Source organism: Elgaria multicarinata, chromosome 23, assembly GCF_023053635.1.
Source record: "Elgaria multicarinata webbii isolate HBS135686 ecotype San Diego chromosome 23, rElgMul1.1.pri, whole genome shotgun sequence".
Lineage (NCBI taxonomy): Eukaryota > Metazoa > Chordata > Lepidosauria > Squamata > Anguidae > Elgaria > Elgaria multicarinata.
In genome coordinates, this window is record NC_086193.1 from 11,248,385 (window position 1) to 11,265,699 (window position 17,315).

The 17,315-nt window shown below is 48.1% G+C and overlaps 2 protein-coding genes across 2 annotated transcripts; both read left to right on the forward strand.

The window, feature by feature from the left end:
* Positions 1-2,584: 2,584 nt before the first annotated feature.
* On the forward strand, positions 2,585-5,131 carry MRPL34 (mitochondrial ribosomal protein L34). The gene is made up of 2 exons (XM_063147024.1): positions 2,585-2,651; positions 4,534-5,131. Exons 1-2 carry the CDS (start codon positions 2,620-2,622, stop codon positions 4,850-4,852), a joined length of 351 nt encoding a protein of 116 aa, XP_063003094.1. The 5' UTR covers positions 2,585-2,619; the 3' UTR covers positions 4,853-5,131.
* A 1,787-nt stretch (positions 5,132-6,918) lies between these two features.
* On the forward strand, positions 6,919-15,786 carry DDA1 (DET1 and DDB1 associated 1). The gene is made up of 5 exons (XM_063146933.1): positions 6,919-6,983; positions 8,249-8,329; positions 11,013-11,064; positions 14,643-14,704; positions 15,613-15,786. The coding sequence occupies exons 1-5, from the start codon at positions 6,981-6,983 to the stop codon at positions 15,721-15,723; spliced, it is 309 nt and encodes a 102-aa protein (XP_063003003.1). The 5' UTR covers positions 6,919-6,980; the 3' UTR covers positions 15,724-15,786.
* Positions 15,787-17,315: the final 1,529 nt, after the last annotated feature.

The following is a 17,315-nucleotide window of genomic DNA, read 5'->3' on the forward strand; positions in this document are numbered from 1 at the left end:
GGGGGAAGCTCCGCTCCGGCAGCAGCGCTGGCGCCGGCCACGCCCCCTCCGCCATTAGGCAGGCAGGCAGGCAGGCAGCGCCGGCACGCCCCCCGGCCGCGCCCCCTCCCTCCGCCGCCACTGCGGCGACGCGCGTCATTCTCGCGCACGCACGCACGCACGCCGCGCGAGGCATGGCGGGAGGGGTAGTCTTCTGCCCGCCACCGTCCCGCCCGCCTCCGCCGCCAGGCCTGGAGCAAGAGGGGGGTGTTCTCCGGGCCCTGCGGATTACAAGTCCCATCCTCCAGTGGCCAAGGATGATGGGGGTTGTAGTCTGGGACGTCCGGAGGGTTTGGGGAAGGCAGGCTGATCCGGAGGGACCTCGACTACGACTCCCATCAGCCCCCTGAGCCTCCTTCTCCCCCCCCCCGTGCTGTCTGAGGATGATGGGAGTTGTAGTCTGGGACGTCCGGAGGATTGGGGAAGGCTGATCTGGAGGGACCTCGACTACGACTCCCATCAGCCCCTGAGCCTTTCCCACTTCGTGCCGTCTGAGAATGATGGGAGTTGTAGTCTGGGACGTCCGGAGGACTGGGGAAGGCTGATCCGGATGGTGCTGGACTACGACTCCCATCAGCCCCATAGCCTTTCCCCGTGCCATCTGGAGATGATGGGAGTTGTAGTCTAGAATATCCAGAGGATTGGGGAAGGCTGATCAGGATGGTGCTCAACTACTATTCCCATCAAACCCATGCTGGCTGGGCATGATGGGAGTTGTAGTCCAACGGGTTTATTTATTTGTGATGCTTCTAAACTATGTAATATAATAAAATCCCAAACTGCTTCACATATAAGGATTAAAGGCACATTTTAAAAACAATATTAAAAACAGTCCCAAATTCCAATGATGACAATAGGTTTGCCTCCAGGCGTTTTGGACTACAACTCCCAGCGTTCCAGGCCATTGCCTGCGTTGGCTGGGGCTGATGGGAATTGTAATCTGTCAACATCTGGAGGGCCGCAGGTTCCCTGCCCCTGCTCTAGCACAGCTTCCCCCTTCCAACTAGATGCCCTGCAGATGTCTTGGAGTACGACTCCCATCAACCCCGGGGGGAGGAAGAGAGGCTTCCAAAACCTGAAACGCGAAGATTTTGCCTTGAGTCTCTCGACTGGGATTAAACTCTGGTCCTGTGATTTCTTCCTTGCATAAGGAAACTCAACAAAAGACAGGCGGATGGATATTCTCTAGTGCTGAGAACGTCCTTTCTGCCCTGCAAAGAACTCTGTGTCATTCCCAGGCTTGCATCTTCTCTCCCCAACAGGGCTGTTCCTCCAAAGGAGAGTATTTGGCAGCTTCCAAATCTCTTGGAGCAAAGTAGACATGTGTCACCTGTCTAAAAAGTCACCTGTGTTGTGGCTCCATCTCCTGGAAGCCCAACAGAACAACTGCTGCCTTTTCAAGATTCATAGGCCCAGCATCCCCCAAAACGGTGGACTAAGAGATATATCGGAAATGTGATGTGTAGTGGGGGGCTACTTACAGCGCCATGGATGTTTTGGCCTACAACTCCCATCTGCCATAGCTAGCACAACCAGTGAGGAGGGATCATGGGAGCTGTAGGCCCAAACATCTGGAGAGGCTATGAACACACCTGGCCACCAGGCATGGCTGCTTTTTCTTGGACCCGCAGCCACAGAAGAAGATGTGGGGTGAAGTGGGACCTCTTGGCGGACCCCATGCATTTTTCCTCCTCCCTCTCCTTCTATTTTTCCTTTTGTGTTGTGTCTTTTTTAAAAATAAATAAATAAATAGATCCGCAAACAGGAACTGTCTCTTTATGAGTATTTATTGATTATCCTTCACATGATCCCTCACTAGTCCTGATGGCCACAGATTCATCTCCAGTATTGGAAGCCTCTGGATATAGGGTTGGGGTCACTGAGTCTCCGACAACGACATTGCAGGGCGAAAAAGAAGACATGAGATGTCGTTCAATTGCCCTGGGAGGCCTCTAGATGTTTTGGAAGGCAACTTCCATACTGGCTGGGGGAATAATGGGAGTTGTAGTTAAGCACATGTGGGGATGATGGGAGTTGTGGTCGAACACATCTGGAGGTTGTGGAAGGCCGACTTAACTAGGATATGTGTATATCTTCATTTAGATAGACATAAGAAAGAATTCATATATATAATGTGTGTGTGTGTGTGTTATAGCACATTATATTCTGTTATATATTATTAAATAACATAATAATATATATACAACATATAATATACACTGGATAGGCCTCCCTTTTTTCCACCTGTTGCTATGCAACGAGGCGTGGAAGTTGAAATGGCGCCTCTGTGGCCAAGGCGGGATAGGCGGAAGGCGGGGCTATTCGACGTCACGGGGCGGGGCGGGGCGGGGGCGGGCGGTGGTGTTTACTTCTCCACCGCCGCTCCGAGGCCAGGGCACCTCCCTCATCCGCCCTCCACAGGAAGTGCGCAGCTGCCCCTGGGGGCGAAGAAACTACACTACCCAGAAAGCAAAGCGGCAAATCCCCGCTGCCCGCCTTTTCCGCTCAGGCCTTTTCTGTGATTGGCTGGGTGTCCCAACCCAGGGTGCGCTTCCAGGGAGTGATCAAGGAGAAGCGAGCATGGGCACTTTGGCTGGGGCTGCAGGAGCCAGGTAAAGGCCTGGATGCGGGAAAAGGGATGTGGGGGGTGAAGAGACACGCCTCTGAGCATGCACAGAGCGCTTCAAGTTGGTTTGGATCTTCTGAGCATGCACAGAGCGCTTCTGGAAGATTTGGAGCCTCTGAACTTGCACAGAGTGCCCCAGGGTCATTTTCACCCTCTGAGCATGCACAGAGTCCCCGGGGACGTGTGATTTGGACCCTGTGAGGTTGTTGTGAGGGCAAGATGGGTGGGGGAAAACCACAAATCACATACCCCATTCTGCGCTCCTTGAAGGAAGAAACGGATAAACCTGCAGAAAGATGACTTCCCTTTTCCTCTTCCTGCCCCATCCATTTTTCCTTGTGTGCGTGGCCTTTTACATCATAAGCTTGCAGGCAGGGACCACCTGCATGTAAACTGTTCCGGTTGAGGAGCAGGGTAATAAATAAAATAAATAATCCCTCTTTAAATTGTTATTGTAATTGACATTATTTTTATTTATTATTTATTTATTTATTTCATTTCTATACCACCCAATAGCCGAAGCTCTCTGGGCGGTTTACAAAATTAAGACAATTCAAAGTATAAAACAACAGTATAAAACCATAATATAAAAGTACAACCAAGATAAAAACAGCAACAATGCAAAAATACAAATTTAAAATGCATATTTAAAACAGCAAAGTTAAAATTAATTTATAGACTGTTAAAATACTGGGAGAATAAAAAGGTCTTCACTTGGCATCTAAAAGAATATATTGTAGGTGCCAAGCAAACCTCCTTAGGGAGCTCATTCCACAGCCGGGGTGCCACAGCAGAAAAGGCCCTGCTCCTGGTAGCCACCTGCCTCACTTCTTTTGGCAGGGGTTCATGGAGAAGGACCCCTGAGGATGACTTCAGGGTCCAGACAGGTCCATATGGGAGGAGGCGTTCCTTTAGATAGCCTGGCCCCAAGCTGTTTAGGGCTTTGAATGTTAGTATCAGCACTTTGAATCGGGCCGGGACCTGGACTGGCAGCCAATGAAGTTGTAAAAGGACTGGCGTGATGTGGTCTCGTCGGCCAGTCCCTGTTAGTAACCGTGCTGCCCTGTTTTGTACCAGCTGAAGCTTCCGGACCGTTTTCAAAGGCAGCCCCACGTATAACGGACTGCAGTAATCCAAACGAGAGGTTATCAGAGCATGGATCACTGTAGCGAGGCTATCTCTGTCCAGATAAGGGCGCAGCTGGTATATCAACCTAAGCTGATAAAAGGTGCTCTTTGCCACTGAGTTCACCTGTGCCTCAAGTGACAGCTCTGGATCCAAGAGCACCCCCAAACTACGGACCCGATCCTTTAGGGAGAATGCAACCCCCTCCAACTGTAATTGACATTATTTTTAGTTGAAATTATTTTAATAGTGTATTTTTAAATAGTGGTTTTTAATATTTATGCATCAGCCTCTTAGAGGTTTTATTATATTAAGCAGTATATAAGTATTATTAATAAATAAAAACATATAATAATAATTATAATAACAACAATAATATTTATTTATTTTATTTATTTATTACATTTTTATACCGCCCAATAGCTGAAGCTCTCTGGGCGGTTCACAAAAATTAAAACCATAATAAAACAACCAACAGGTTAAAAGCACTCATACAAAATACAGTATAAAAAGCACAACCAGGATAAAACCATGCAGCAAAATTGATATAAGATTAAAATACAGAGTTAAAACAGTAAAATTTAAATTTAAGTTAAAATTAAGTGTCAAAATACTGAGTGAATAAAAATGTCTTCAGCTGGCGACGAAAGGAGTACAGTGTAGGCGCCAGGCAGACCTCTCTGGGGAGCTCATACAAAAAATGTCAATACCTTTTTGATTGTTTTCTCTCCGTGCATCTCCAGATCTCTCCTGCTGATGCAGCGAGGTGCAGCCTCTGTTATTTACCAGCGTGGAATCTGTTCTGTTTTCTCCGCGCCGTGGAGACCGTCTCTCAACCCCTGCCTGTCGCTGGAGCCGGCGAGAGTCTCCCCGGGTCTCCCTGGGCTAGCAACGCCATGGATTCACCAACAGGTTCGCACCAAAGCCCGTGGCAACGAGTACCAGCCGTCAAATCTCAAACGCAAGCACAAACACGGCTGGATCAAACGCATCCGCGAAGCCAGTGGGATTCGAGTCATTCTCCGAAGGATGCTGAAAGGGAGGAAGTCTCTGAGCCATTGACCCATCGGAAGGGAAGCTGAAGTGAGAAAAGCGCAAGCTCTGACTGTCAGCCACTTTTCTTTCTATTTAGGGGATGACGAACTTTACAACAGATCTTCCATTCCAAACAATATGGGTTTTGCTTTCCTGTCTTGCATTGTGGATCTAGGATTCTTTCTTCTAGGATAATTCAGCGGCTGAACTCTCTTCTAGTGTCAAAATGAACCATTAGCAATGTGTGTATTAAAACAACAGCCGTGAATGCCTGAGATGTCAATATTAAAAGCTGCCCTATATAATTGCAAGTTTTCTGCTCATTTTGTCACATAGGTTATTTAACATCAAGCTTGACACCCTGCCTTTACTATATAAAGGGAAAAAAATCCACCATGTTGAAAGAAATAACCAGCAGTGTGTGATTAAAACAAACAGAAGAGTGGACGTTTTGAGCTGGAATGACGAGTCGTCTCAGTTGTTTCATCACACAGATATAAAGTGTATTATTTATCCTCAAAGTTGACATCCTGCTTTTCTGTTAAATATATAGGAGTTAAAATTAGGTACATGTTTAAATAGAAAAAAGTCCTAGGCTGGCTGGGGTATGCCCAGTTGTTGGGGAACATGGGCGGGAGGGTGCTGTTGCACCATGCCCTGCTTCTTCATCCCTGGCTGATGGCTGGTTGGTCACTGTGTGAACAGAGTGCTGGACTAGATGGACCCTTGGTCTGATCCAGCAGGGCCCTTCTTACGTTGCACTTTTTTCTGTCTAAAGATGCATAGGATCGTGCCCTAAAATACACAATTGCGTGTAAAGAAATAAAGCAAAAATTATAAACACAGCAAGAAGAGGCACGTGCTGTGTCTCTTTACAAATTGTAAATAAATGGGTTATTTGATAATTATCACTTTTTATTGGTGTTTGGAGTAGTTGTGTGCCTTCTGGCACCTTATATAGTATTACTGGTTTTGAATCTATACATTTACTCCACTGGTAACCTTGGGCCCAACGCTCAGCTTCCCAGGGTGATTCTTAGGACAAAATTCGTGGGTGCCGGAAGCTGAGGGTGGTGCTTTTGATACTGTATTTTGTATTTATGCTTTTAACCTGATGGTTGTTTTATTATGGTTTTAATTTTTGTGAACCACCCAGAGAGCTTCGGCTATAGGCGGTATAAAAATGTAATAAATCAAATCAAATCACATCAACTACAGCACCCATCATTTCCAGAGTTGGCCATTGTCAAATTTCCATAGTCCAGCGTATTATTATTATTACTACTACTATTATATTTATTTATAATTTTACACTGCTGAATATATCAAAATACCTTAGATTATATAATAAAAATAAAAATAAATAAATAATAATAATGAGAACCCAGAGCTTGTTTTATTAGATTTACATCCTGACTTGTAAATTCCTCCATCTCCAAGGAGGAAATGATAACTAGACTTGTGGCTGGGGATGTTGGGTGTTGCAGACCAACCCTCCTGGAAGGGTGGGGTTTGTTTTTTTTTGCATATTGGCTTAGAACGGCTTTTAACAGGTGTGGAACCTCCAGAGGTTCGATGGACTACAAGTCCCATCAACCCCCATCCATTAGCTGATGGGAGTTGGAATCCTGTCACCCTCAGGCTTCCCTCCTTTTGCCTGGAAAGGCTTTTTTTTGGCATATTGGCTTAGAACAGCTTTTAACAGGTGTGGAACCTCCAGATGTTCGATGGACTACAAGTCCCATCACCCCCAGTACATTAGCTGATGGGAGTTGGAGTCCTGTCACCCTCAGGCTCCCCTCCTTTTGCCTAAGCGCGGCTTGAAGGCCTCTTTTTTTATTATTGGCAGAGCCAGAGAGAGAGAGAGAGAGAAAGGACTACATTTCCCGTGATGCCACACCGGAAGCCCCGCCCCCGTCGCCTTATCCGGGTCCTCCCTTCCTCTCGGCCTTTCCCCTTCCGCGGCTGCCGAGGAGGAGGCGGGAGGCGGGCGCTGCTTCCGGAGCGGCGCCGGCCAATGGCGGCCTCGCTTCCGCTTAGGGCGGGCCAATAGGCGCCGGCGAGGGGGCGGGGCCAAGCAGGGAGGAGGAGGAGGCGGCGGCAGCAGCGGGTGGGGGGGAATGAGAAGTTGTTGAGGAGGCGCCTGGTGGGGAAGATGGTAGGTGGGCGACACCCCCCCCGAGGGCCCCCCCGCCCCCCGCCCCGCCCCCACAAGGGAGGGGGCGTGCCAGGCGCTGGGCACTAGCCTCAGGGGTGGGGGCGGCCCAGGGGGAGGGGGGCCCTAATTTGGGGAGGCCTGGGGGGGTCTCTCTCAAGTGAGCAGGCCTGGAAGGGGGGCTCTTAAATGGGGAGGCCTTGTGGGGGTCTCAGTGGGGAGGGGGCATGGGACAAGGCTCTTTATTGGGGGCGTCTCAATTGGGGGGGTCTTAATTAAGAAGCCTTTGGGGCCTTTCCCGTAAATGTGGGGGGTCTCTCAGTTGGTGGGATGTAAATGGGGGGGCTCAGTGGGGGGTCTTAATTAAGAAGCTTTTGGGGCCTTTCCCTTAAATGGGGGGTGTCTCTCAGTTGGTGGGATGTAAATGGGGGGGTCTCAATTTGGGGGGGGTCTTAATTAAGAAGCTTTTGGGGTCTTTCCCTTAAATGGGGGGGTGTCTCTCAGTTGGTGGGATGTAAATGGGGGGTCTCAATTGGGGGGGTCTTAATTAAGCCTTTGGGGCCTTTCCCTTAAATGGGGGGGTGTCCCTCAGTTGGTGGGATGTAAATGGGGAGGCCTTGGGGAGGGGTCTCTCAGTTGGGGAAGCTAGGGGGGTGTCTCTTAACTGGTGAGGTTTTAGGGGGGTCTTAATGGGGGGGGTTGGGGGGGTCTCTGTTAGGAGGGGGTCCCTCAGTTGGGAAGGGGGCCGTGCCAGGGGATGGGGCAGGTTTGGGGGAGGCAGTTGGGGAGACTGGGTCTCATTTGGGGGGGCTGCTTGGGAAGTGGGTGTGGGGGGACGCTGTGCGCGGAGGCGTTTCTCGGAGGCTGTTGCAGGGGCAGAGAGGCAGCCCCCTTGTTTGGGGCAGCCTGGAGCCCACTTGGAAGGAGGGGCAGGTCACGGGAGGGTGTTATGAGGGACTCACACCGAGGTGAGTCCGATTTCCTTGGGAACCGGAGCGCTTGAATGAATTTGTCTTGCCTGTCAGGAAGGTGAACGCTGCATAGGGGGTTGTGTGGGTCTTGTGTGCCTGGAGAACGGCCCACCGCAGGCTGGAATTACTTCTGGGTCATGAGGCTATGGGCCCCAATCGGTAGAGTCTTAAATCTAGGGACAGAAAAACGAAAACAGGGCAGTGGCAATTAGGAAGGCCTAATTGCCAAAGGAAATATTTCCTTAAAAACTGGTCTGGGACTTACTGTTATTATTATTATTTTTAAAAAATATCTAGGCGGACTTTCTGAAAGGGTTGCCAGTTTACAACAAAAGTAATTTCAGCCGGTTCCACGCAGACTCCGTATGTAAAGCATCGGTGAGTGTATTTCTTTCCTCTTCATGGTTGTAAAGAAGCAGGAATTCGCACTCAGGGCTGGGCAATGCCATCACCAGGACCCTGGTCATTCAAAAGGCTTGTGTTGAGTGAAAACCTTCTAACTCATATCCTGCTTTTACATAATTTCTTCCGGAAATGCCTTCTTATATAAGTACTAGTGCTCTTTTGCACTAGTCAATCCAGGGTTTGTATTATGTTACTAGGGATGATGGGACTTGGAGTCCAAACAAGCGTTTCATTTGTTTAGACCCTTTTTTTTTTTCCTGGTGTACGCTGAAGAATTAATTCTAGAAAAGCAGCTAGTACTTCGTTAGCGTGGCAGGAATTTTGGTCTGAAAAAAAAATGGGTTCAAAGGTAGCAGGCTCTGCTTCTGTGGCTAAATTAACAGATTAAGTACGTATTAAAGGGAAACTGAGCCAGCCTTTGTAAACCCTGAATCTCTATCAGCTTAATAATTTAATAGAAGTTTTAAGGGAAGAAAATCAAAAAGGTAAGGTAAGGTAAAACAATATTGTTATTAATAAAAAATATATAGTAAATTGTATTTCATGCAACAAGGGAGAGGGCCTTTTCAGTGGTGGCCCCCTAATTGTGGAATGATCTCCCCAATGAGGCTCGCCTGGCACCAATATTGTTATCTTTTTGGCTCCAGGTCAAGACCTTTCTCTTCTCCCAGGCATTTAACAGCATTTAACAACGCTAAGTGTGTTTGTTTTTTAACGGACCCCAGGACTGTTGTTTTTAAATGGATACCGTTGTTTTTATACTGTTTATGTTTTTGATGGTTTTAAATTTTATGTACTTTTTAATGTTCACTGTTTTTAACTTTTGTAAACCACCCAGAGAGCTTCGGCTATGGGGCGGGATATAAATGTAATAAATCAAATCAAATCACATCAACTACAGCACCCATCATTTCCAGCTTTGGCCGTTGTCAAATTTCCATAGTCCAGCGTATTTTACAAACTTTGGATTTGCATTCTGTCTATGCTCTGGAGCTAGTTTCTAAGAACCCACATTCCAAACTTAGGGCTCATCTACACCAAGCAGGATATTGTACTATGAAAGCGGTATATAAAAGGCAGGAGCCACACGACTGCTTTATAGCGGTATTGAAGTGCCCTGACAACTGTTGGGGCCCATAGACACATACCATAGACCACTTTCATACCACTCTATCCTGCTTGGTGTGGCTCCTGCCTTTTATATACCACTTTCATACTGCAATATCTTTGTGCAGATGAGCCCTGTGAGCCCAGCCAGAAGCCCCCAGGGAAAGAATTTTGCAGGAGATTGGATGTAGGGGTTCAGCATAAGTGAGGAAAATCTCGCTGGCTGAAATTTAGCAATCTAAGGTTTCAACTTGTTTGGAATCTCCTTCACCAGATGAAGCAGGCAAGAGCACATTTTAGTGGAAACATTTCAACTAAATTAACCAAATGCCATTGCTAACCTGTCGTCACAAGTAGCGTTGTGCCTTTCAGCTACCTTTTATTCATGCCTGAGATAGAGCCCTAAGTCTCTGGAAGACTTGCCCATTTTAAACTGTAAGCACCCTGCGAGCGAAGACTTGTGTATTTTCTGCCCTGTTTGACTCTGTAAGGTTTCCCGGACGAAGGGCACTGTAACAACACAACAGTAGTAATAGTAGTAGTGATAATAATAAGGCAACAGGAAAAAGTTACTATTATTTTGTTAGTCACATAAACCACAGACATCACATCGGGTGTTTTTTTTTTTTTTACAGAAAACCTTCAGAATGTATTTTGGATAATTAACAAGATGATGGTTGAACTGGAAATCTCTTATTATTTATTTATTTATTTATTGCACTTATATACCGCTCCCATAGCCAGGGCTCTCTGGGCGGTTTACAGAAATTCTAAAACACAGAACATACACACATAAAGCATTAAAAACCGTTTAAAAAAACTAAACATGTGGGTGATTAAGACGTGCCGCCATATGCCTGGGCAAAGAGGAAAGTCTTAACCTGGCGCCTGAAAGATAGCAGCATTGGTGCCAGGTGAGCCTCGTCAGGGAGATCGTTCCATAGTCTGGGGGGGGCACCACCGAAAAGGCCCTGTCCCTCGTTGCCACACTCCAAGCCTCTCTCGGAGTAGGCACCCGGAGGAGGACCTTAGATGTTGAACGTAGTGACCGGGTATATTCACGTCGGGAGAGGCGTTCCGTCAGGTATTGTGGTCCCAAGCCGTGTAAGGCTTTATAGGTCAAAACCAGCACCTTGAATTGGGCTCGGAAATATACAGGCAGCCAGTGCAAGCGGACCAGAGCAGGTGTTATATGGTCGAACCTTCTGGTTCCCGAAATCAATCTGGCTGCTGCATTTTGCACGAGCTGCAGCTTCCAAACCGTCTTCAAAGGCAGCCCTACGTAGAGCGCATTGCAGTAATCTAACTTGGAGGTTACCAGAGCATGGACAACTGAAGCCAGGTTATCCCTGTCCAGATAGGGGCGTAGCTATATTTATAAATAAATATAATTTATTTATTTATATAGCACCATCAGTGTACATGGTGCTGTACAGAGTAAAACAATAAAATAGCAAAACCCTGCCACATAGGCTTACATTCTCTCCCTCTCTCTTTCTCACGCACTGCACAAATTTCACAAGTTGTGGTTTGTTTTTTAAATTCACAGAACAGAAGACCGTCGGTTTATCTCCCCACGCGGGAATACCCGTCCGAACAAAGTAAGTCTATTTTGCTCTACTAGGGATTGCGGGACCCGCGGGCGTTTGTACAAAGCCAGCGTGTGTGCTTTGAATCCCTCAACAATTAAGGCATAAATTCATCTGTGTTGAGCCATCCTGATTTAACATTCTTATTTCTTTCTTTAATTTAATTTCTACCTGGCTCTTCGGCCCTGTTTCTTTTGCTTTAAGAACAGGAGAGATACCTTGTTGGAACAGGCCAAAAGGTCAGTTTTTTTTAATATCTACAGGGGTTTAATTTCAGAATGGAATTAAACACTTGCTAGTGCGAGAGGCAAAAACCACAACGAAAGCGATTGGAAGTCAGGAAAAAAGGTGAAATAAACAGCTCACATCTACCGTCTTCAACCGCATCCTCGTTGTGAAATGAGCTTCCCAGAGAGGTTGCCTGGCACTTACGTTGAGGTGGGGAAAGTGTAGAAAGGGGCAGTTCATCTGATCAAGAGGCTGGAGCAGCTGGGATTGTTTAGCTTGGGAAAAAGGAGGTGACATGTTAGAGGCGTACAACATCAGGTGTGGTGTGGAGGAGGCGGTGGAGGAGACATTTTTCTCCCTCTCCCATAATACTAGCACCATGTGAGGTTCTCCCATGAAGCTGATGGGTGGGAGATTCAGGACAGATCAAAGGAAAGACTTCTTCACCTAGCGCAGAGTTAATCTGTGGAACTCACTGCCACAGGATGTAGTGACGGCCACCCATTTGGACGGCTTTCAAAGGGGGTTGGATCAATTCCTGGAGGAGGAGGAGAAGGCCATCCGTGGCTACTAGCCCTGATGGCTCTGTGCTCCCTCCAGTATCCGAGGCAGTGAGCCTGTGTGCACCAGTTGCTGGGGAACATGGGTGGGAGGGTGCTGTTTCACTCATATCCTGCTTGTGGGTCAACAGCTGCTTGGTGGGCACGGTGTGGACAGAGTGCTGGACTAGATTCATAAGTTTGTACGTTACGTTGTGCTCCGTTTGACACCGGATCAAGATCTTATTCTCCAAGGTGTTTTAGCCTTTCAGTCTCTGTTGTTTCAAATCTGTCACTCTGATTTAAATCTTTGCATTGTTGGTAGGGTTTATTTCTGGATTATTATTATTATTATTATTTAAAAAACTGTAGCTTTCAAATTCTGATATTTGTATTTGATGGTGTTGTGTTGTTCTGTTTTTAATTGCTGTGAAGTGCCCAAAGTGCTTCAGCTCTTGGGCGGAATAGAAATATAATAAGGAAATAACAAATTTATGGGCTTCGACCTGGTGCTGAAAAGGATATGGTATCGGTGCCGAAGTCTCTCCCTCCGCACGGCATACTGTCCCATGGGAACTCGGAGAAGCACTTCTCCGGGTTTACATCCCACACAACCGGTCCAGCTGGTGCTCTGGATTTCTCCACTGGAACTGTGGGTGAGAGTGGTCACGTTCAGAGCGGATAGAAACAAGAACGTCAGAAGAGCCATGCTGGATCGGACCAAGAGACCAACCAGTCCAGTTCTCTGTTCACACAGTGGCCGACCAGCTGTTGGACAGGGACCCACAAAGCAGGACACGGTGCAACAGCACCCTCCCACCCATGTTCCCCAGCGACTGGTGCACACAGGCTGACTGCCTCGGATACTGGAGGTAGCACAGAGCCATCAGGGCTAGTAGCCGTTGATCGCCTCCTCCTCCAGGAATTGATCCAACCCCCTTTGAAAGCCATCCAAATGGATGGCCATCACCACATCTTGTGGTGGTGAGTTCCATAATTTAACACTGCGCTGTGTGAAGAACTCCTTCCTTTTATTTTTCCTGAATCTCCCAGCCTCGTGGGATGGCCCCGTTGGGTTCTAGTATTTTGAGAGAGGGAGGAAAATGTCTCCCTGTCCACCTTCTCTACCCCAGTGCCTTAGCAAACCTGTCGCAGCAGGGCCTCGGGGGGGTTCTCTCATCTCGCCACGTAGGTTTTGACAACTGCTCAGAATAGCTCTCTTGGGTCACAAGTTCAGTGGTAGGCAGAGAATCATAGAATAGCAGAGCGGGAAGGGGCCTACAAGGCCATCCAGTCCAACCCCCTGCTCAATGCAGGAATCCACCCTAAAGTGTCCCTGACAGAGGGTTGTCCAGCTGCCTCTTGAAGGCCTCTAGTGTGGGAGAGCCCACAACCTCCCTAGGTCACAGGTTCCATTGTCGTACTCTGGGACTGTGCTTTTGTGTGTGTGTGTCTGTGTGTGTTTTATCAGCAACAACCACAGCATGAATGACCCCTCTTCATGACGTGGTTGTTGTTTCCTGCACTGAGTTTCCTTCTAACCCCACGGTTTACCATTCTCCCATCCACCCCCTCAATACGTACTGTATATAAACCCGAAACTCACCACAGCGCCTTTGCCCGTCTGACGAAGCAGTCTACAGTCTACGAAAGCTGTTGCCGGAAGAAAAATTGTTCGTCTTGTAGGGGCCCCAAGACCCTACGTTGTTTCTGCTGCAATAGACTTACTACGGTCATTGCTGTGGGAATTGTGTGGTTTTGGTCATGATGGCTAAATAAAACCTCTGTGGTCAGTTGCAGTCTACCTTGGCTGATGAGAAGCCACCAGGGAGTCTGGGAAATAATTGCTTTTATGCCCTTGCAGCTGGTAGGAAGTTTGACCAGATGGAGCATTGTTCTGATATAACAGGGATGATGATGATGATGATATAATCTAAGGTATTTTGATATATTCAGCAGTGTAAAATTATAAATTTATTTATTTATTTATTTGTTTATTACATTTCTATACCGCCCAATAGCCGGAGCTCTCTGGGCGGTTCACAAAATATAACAGTAGTAGTAGTAATAATATTATGACTCTTGTAATGTGCCAAACATTTTGCAAGTGCTATAGAGAGATTGACCTGGTTCACACAACACAACAACCCGGTGTGGCTTAATTTACCCACAGCTCTTGTCGCCTCTTGCCCTGGTTTGTCATGCAAACCTAGCTGGCAAGGGTTGTTTGAGGGTTAAGCCAGCCTCAAATAACCCAAGGCTTGTTTCGGGGTTGTTGAACCCACCGGGGTTCGCATGACACATCCGGGCACGTGGGGAAAATAGCCCCCAGGGGCGCCCAGCACAATGCGACAACCCCACACGGCTGAATGAACCCACGGCGGGCTGTTGTGACGTGTGAACAGGCCTATTAAAAGACAAGGCAGTCCCTCTGAGAGACGTGATGTGAAAAGGAAAGAGGGAGCGTCCTTTTGGTTATCACAGAACATCTACTTGTCCTTGTGCAGAGAGGTTCTTTGTGTGTCTAAACGGCCAGTAGTTTGCAGCATAACCTCACACCCACGGCAAGGAAATGTTTACCGGGTGGTGAAGAGCATCTTTGCCATTCTTGCGGGCAGATGCTACAGGCAGAGAACGTCTGGCTCCACGCCCATGTGAGGAGGAGGAGCTTCTGAAAGTCGGGGAAGGCTTTTCGTCGGAGGACAAGGCCCTGTCGTTTGCAGTGAATGGTGGAAAGTCCCTCAAGCCCTGCCTTCTCCCCACGTGCGTTCGATTCACTTTTGCCCGTCCGTCCTCCTAAAATCTCTCTTCTCTCTCCCGCAGTCATCGTAACAGAAAAGACAAACATACTTTTGCGTTACCTACACCAACAGTGGGACAAAAAGGTAAATGGCAGTGATTCAAACTGGGCTCAAACACCAATCTGTCTGTCCGTTTTTAAAACTGCGTTTGTCAAGATACGCGTGTGTGCGTGCATGTGTGAGGGGGAGGTGTCATAGCTGCCCCTCTCCTGTGTAACCTTGCGTGGGTCAGCAGAGAGGCTTGAACAGCATTTCGTCAAATTTTGCTCTGTCTGCAGGTAGCGTTAAGTCATTAGCTGTGAGGTGTCCAACGTGGTGCCCACAGACATGGATGTGCCAGCCATTATCTATCCCTCTTGGTGTCCATCAGGCTGCCTGCCCCTCCTTGTTTTAATTTTACTTCTTAAGATTTTTTTTTAAAATTAAAGCATGTTCTGTGACTAGCCACCCCCACCACGGCAGCCATTCTGTGACAGCGCCCAGGAGACATTCCAAATTCCAAATGCGTCCACTGACCCCCAAAAGGCCAGGGATTCCTGCCGTGGGTTGATGTTAACCATGGATTGTTGCTTTAGCTCTGCCTTCTCTTTCGCACGAGCAGACAACCCGGCTTGTTTTCTCGGTTTCTGGTTTGTTTCTCTGCTGCTGTTTTTAGTTCAGTTTGTCTTTCAACCCTTGGCATGCAGCGCTTTTGAAATCTGTCAGTGTAAGTTGTTTATGGATACTTGCAAATAAATTAAAGATCTATCTATATAAAATGCTGAGGCAATGCTTGTGGCACTTAGCAACGCACAGAGGTTCCCAAGTAAGAATTTTGTGTCGTTACAGGGTATGTAAACCTCTCTGGGAGCCCGAAGGAATCACGCCCGGCTTTTCCGAGCGCCTGCAGAAAAGCCGGAAAGGCGTAATATTGAGCAATAAAGCACTAGTGCGCAGATGCGCTGTGCAAGTCGATCTGGTAAATAAATCTCTCTCTCTCTTTCCCCTGTCAGAACGCAGCAAAGAAAAGAGACCCAGAACAGGTGGATATTGAAGGGGAAAACTCCGCTCCACCCCGCAAAATCGCCCGGACAGACAGCCAAGATATGAACGAGGACACTTAAAACTCCCGCTTGTCTTCTGTGTTAAATTTTACAGGCGCTTCCTGTGTGGGGTTTTTTGGGGTGGGTGGGAATGTCTTTCAGCGTGTATGCGCGTGCACGCACACACACACACACACACACACACACACAGAAATGTCCACCGCCAGCTATATGGCTTCCCGTCTTTCTCCCTCCGCCCCTTTCACTGTGCAGCCCCCCCCAACCACTTTTGACTTTGTAGGAGCCAATGTATTTATTTTGTTTGTGTGCGTGGGGAGGTTTCTTCTTCCATTTTTTTTTTAATTATTATTTATGCTCTCTCTCGCGCGCTCGCTCGTTGCTGGAGCAAGTCAGGAAGGGGGCGGGGAAATGACGTTTAGACTGTGATCGATGCCTTTTTCTAAAAAAAAAGAAAAGAAAAAAAAACCCTCCGTTTGTGGCTGCTGTCCCTTCTCCCCTACGTTACACGAACTGTTCTCCGATGGAGGAGCGCAGCTCGTGGGGATCGTGTCTCTCCCATTTCTTGCTTTCCCTTCCTTTTTGTGTGTGTGATATCAGCCCTCCCATCTACACAGTTACCGGTGTGTGGTTAAGGGTGCGGCGTATTAAGTCGCCGTACCTTCCTGCGTACCTCCTAACAACGGGGTCGTTTGTGTGACGGGGGATATCCTTGCCCCAGACGCGTTCCTACCCATCCACCATTTTCTGAAAACGAAACAAAAAATCGATGGCGACGTTTCTCCTTGAGTTAATGGTCCCCATCAGAGACATTGCCCACTTTTCTGACAAGCGTTGCGTTACTGTCTTGCTTTGGCCTTTCTCTCTCCCTCCCCCCCCTTTAATATCCTTCCCGGGGAGTCCATTAGCACATTGGCCATAGATTGCAAGCGAACAACCACATCTTCCTCCGCTTGTCCTCTGCGTTCCTTTCTCTCTGTCTCTCGCACCTCTCATTGAATGGACCAGTTCTGTGCAACTTCTCGCGTAGAATAAAGAAGGATATTTCTCACCACCTGTGCGGCGTATTTGGTCGGAACAGCCTGTTTGGGCCTTCTCTTTGTGGGCGGGTGAGACGGGGAGTTGAATTCTACGATTCCAGATCGACTTAAACCTGTTGAGTGGAATTAAAGGTTAGAAGAGCGGCGGCGTTGTCGCTCAGGGCTGCAGAACCCGTTTCAGTTGGGAAGTTCACCAGGTGACGTTGGTGGACTACTTCCCCCCCCTGCTTTTTTCTCGGTGGGCGAGGCACAAAACAGGGGGCCCAGCTGGCACTAGGAGGAGGAATCGCGGGGGCTGCACAGCGTCCCCGTTTTTGCTCCGCTTCTCTGATCCTTCTAACGGGAGACGTTGTCGAACCCGGGGCCTTCACGCGGAGCAGATTCTTTGCCGCCTAGCTGTAGCTCCGTCGGAACAAGGTGCTTTATACCGAGTCAACGGTTCACCAGATCCGACCAGCGGCAGCCTCCGTGATCTCAAGCAGAGCGGAGGGGGCCTACCCGGACTTGGCTACCCAGGGACAAAAGCTCCGTCTTCTTGCGTCCCAAGCAGGGGGTTCCGCCACAATTAAGTCAGCCGCAAAAAAGAGGAGCGGCATTATGGGGTAACAGCGGCTC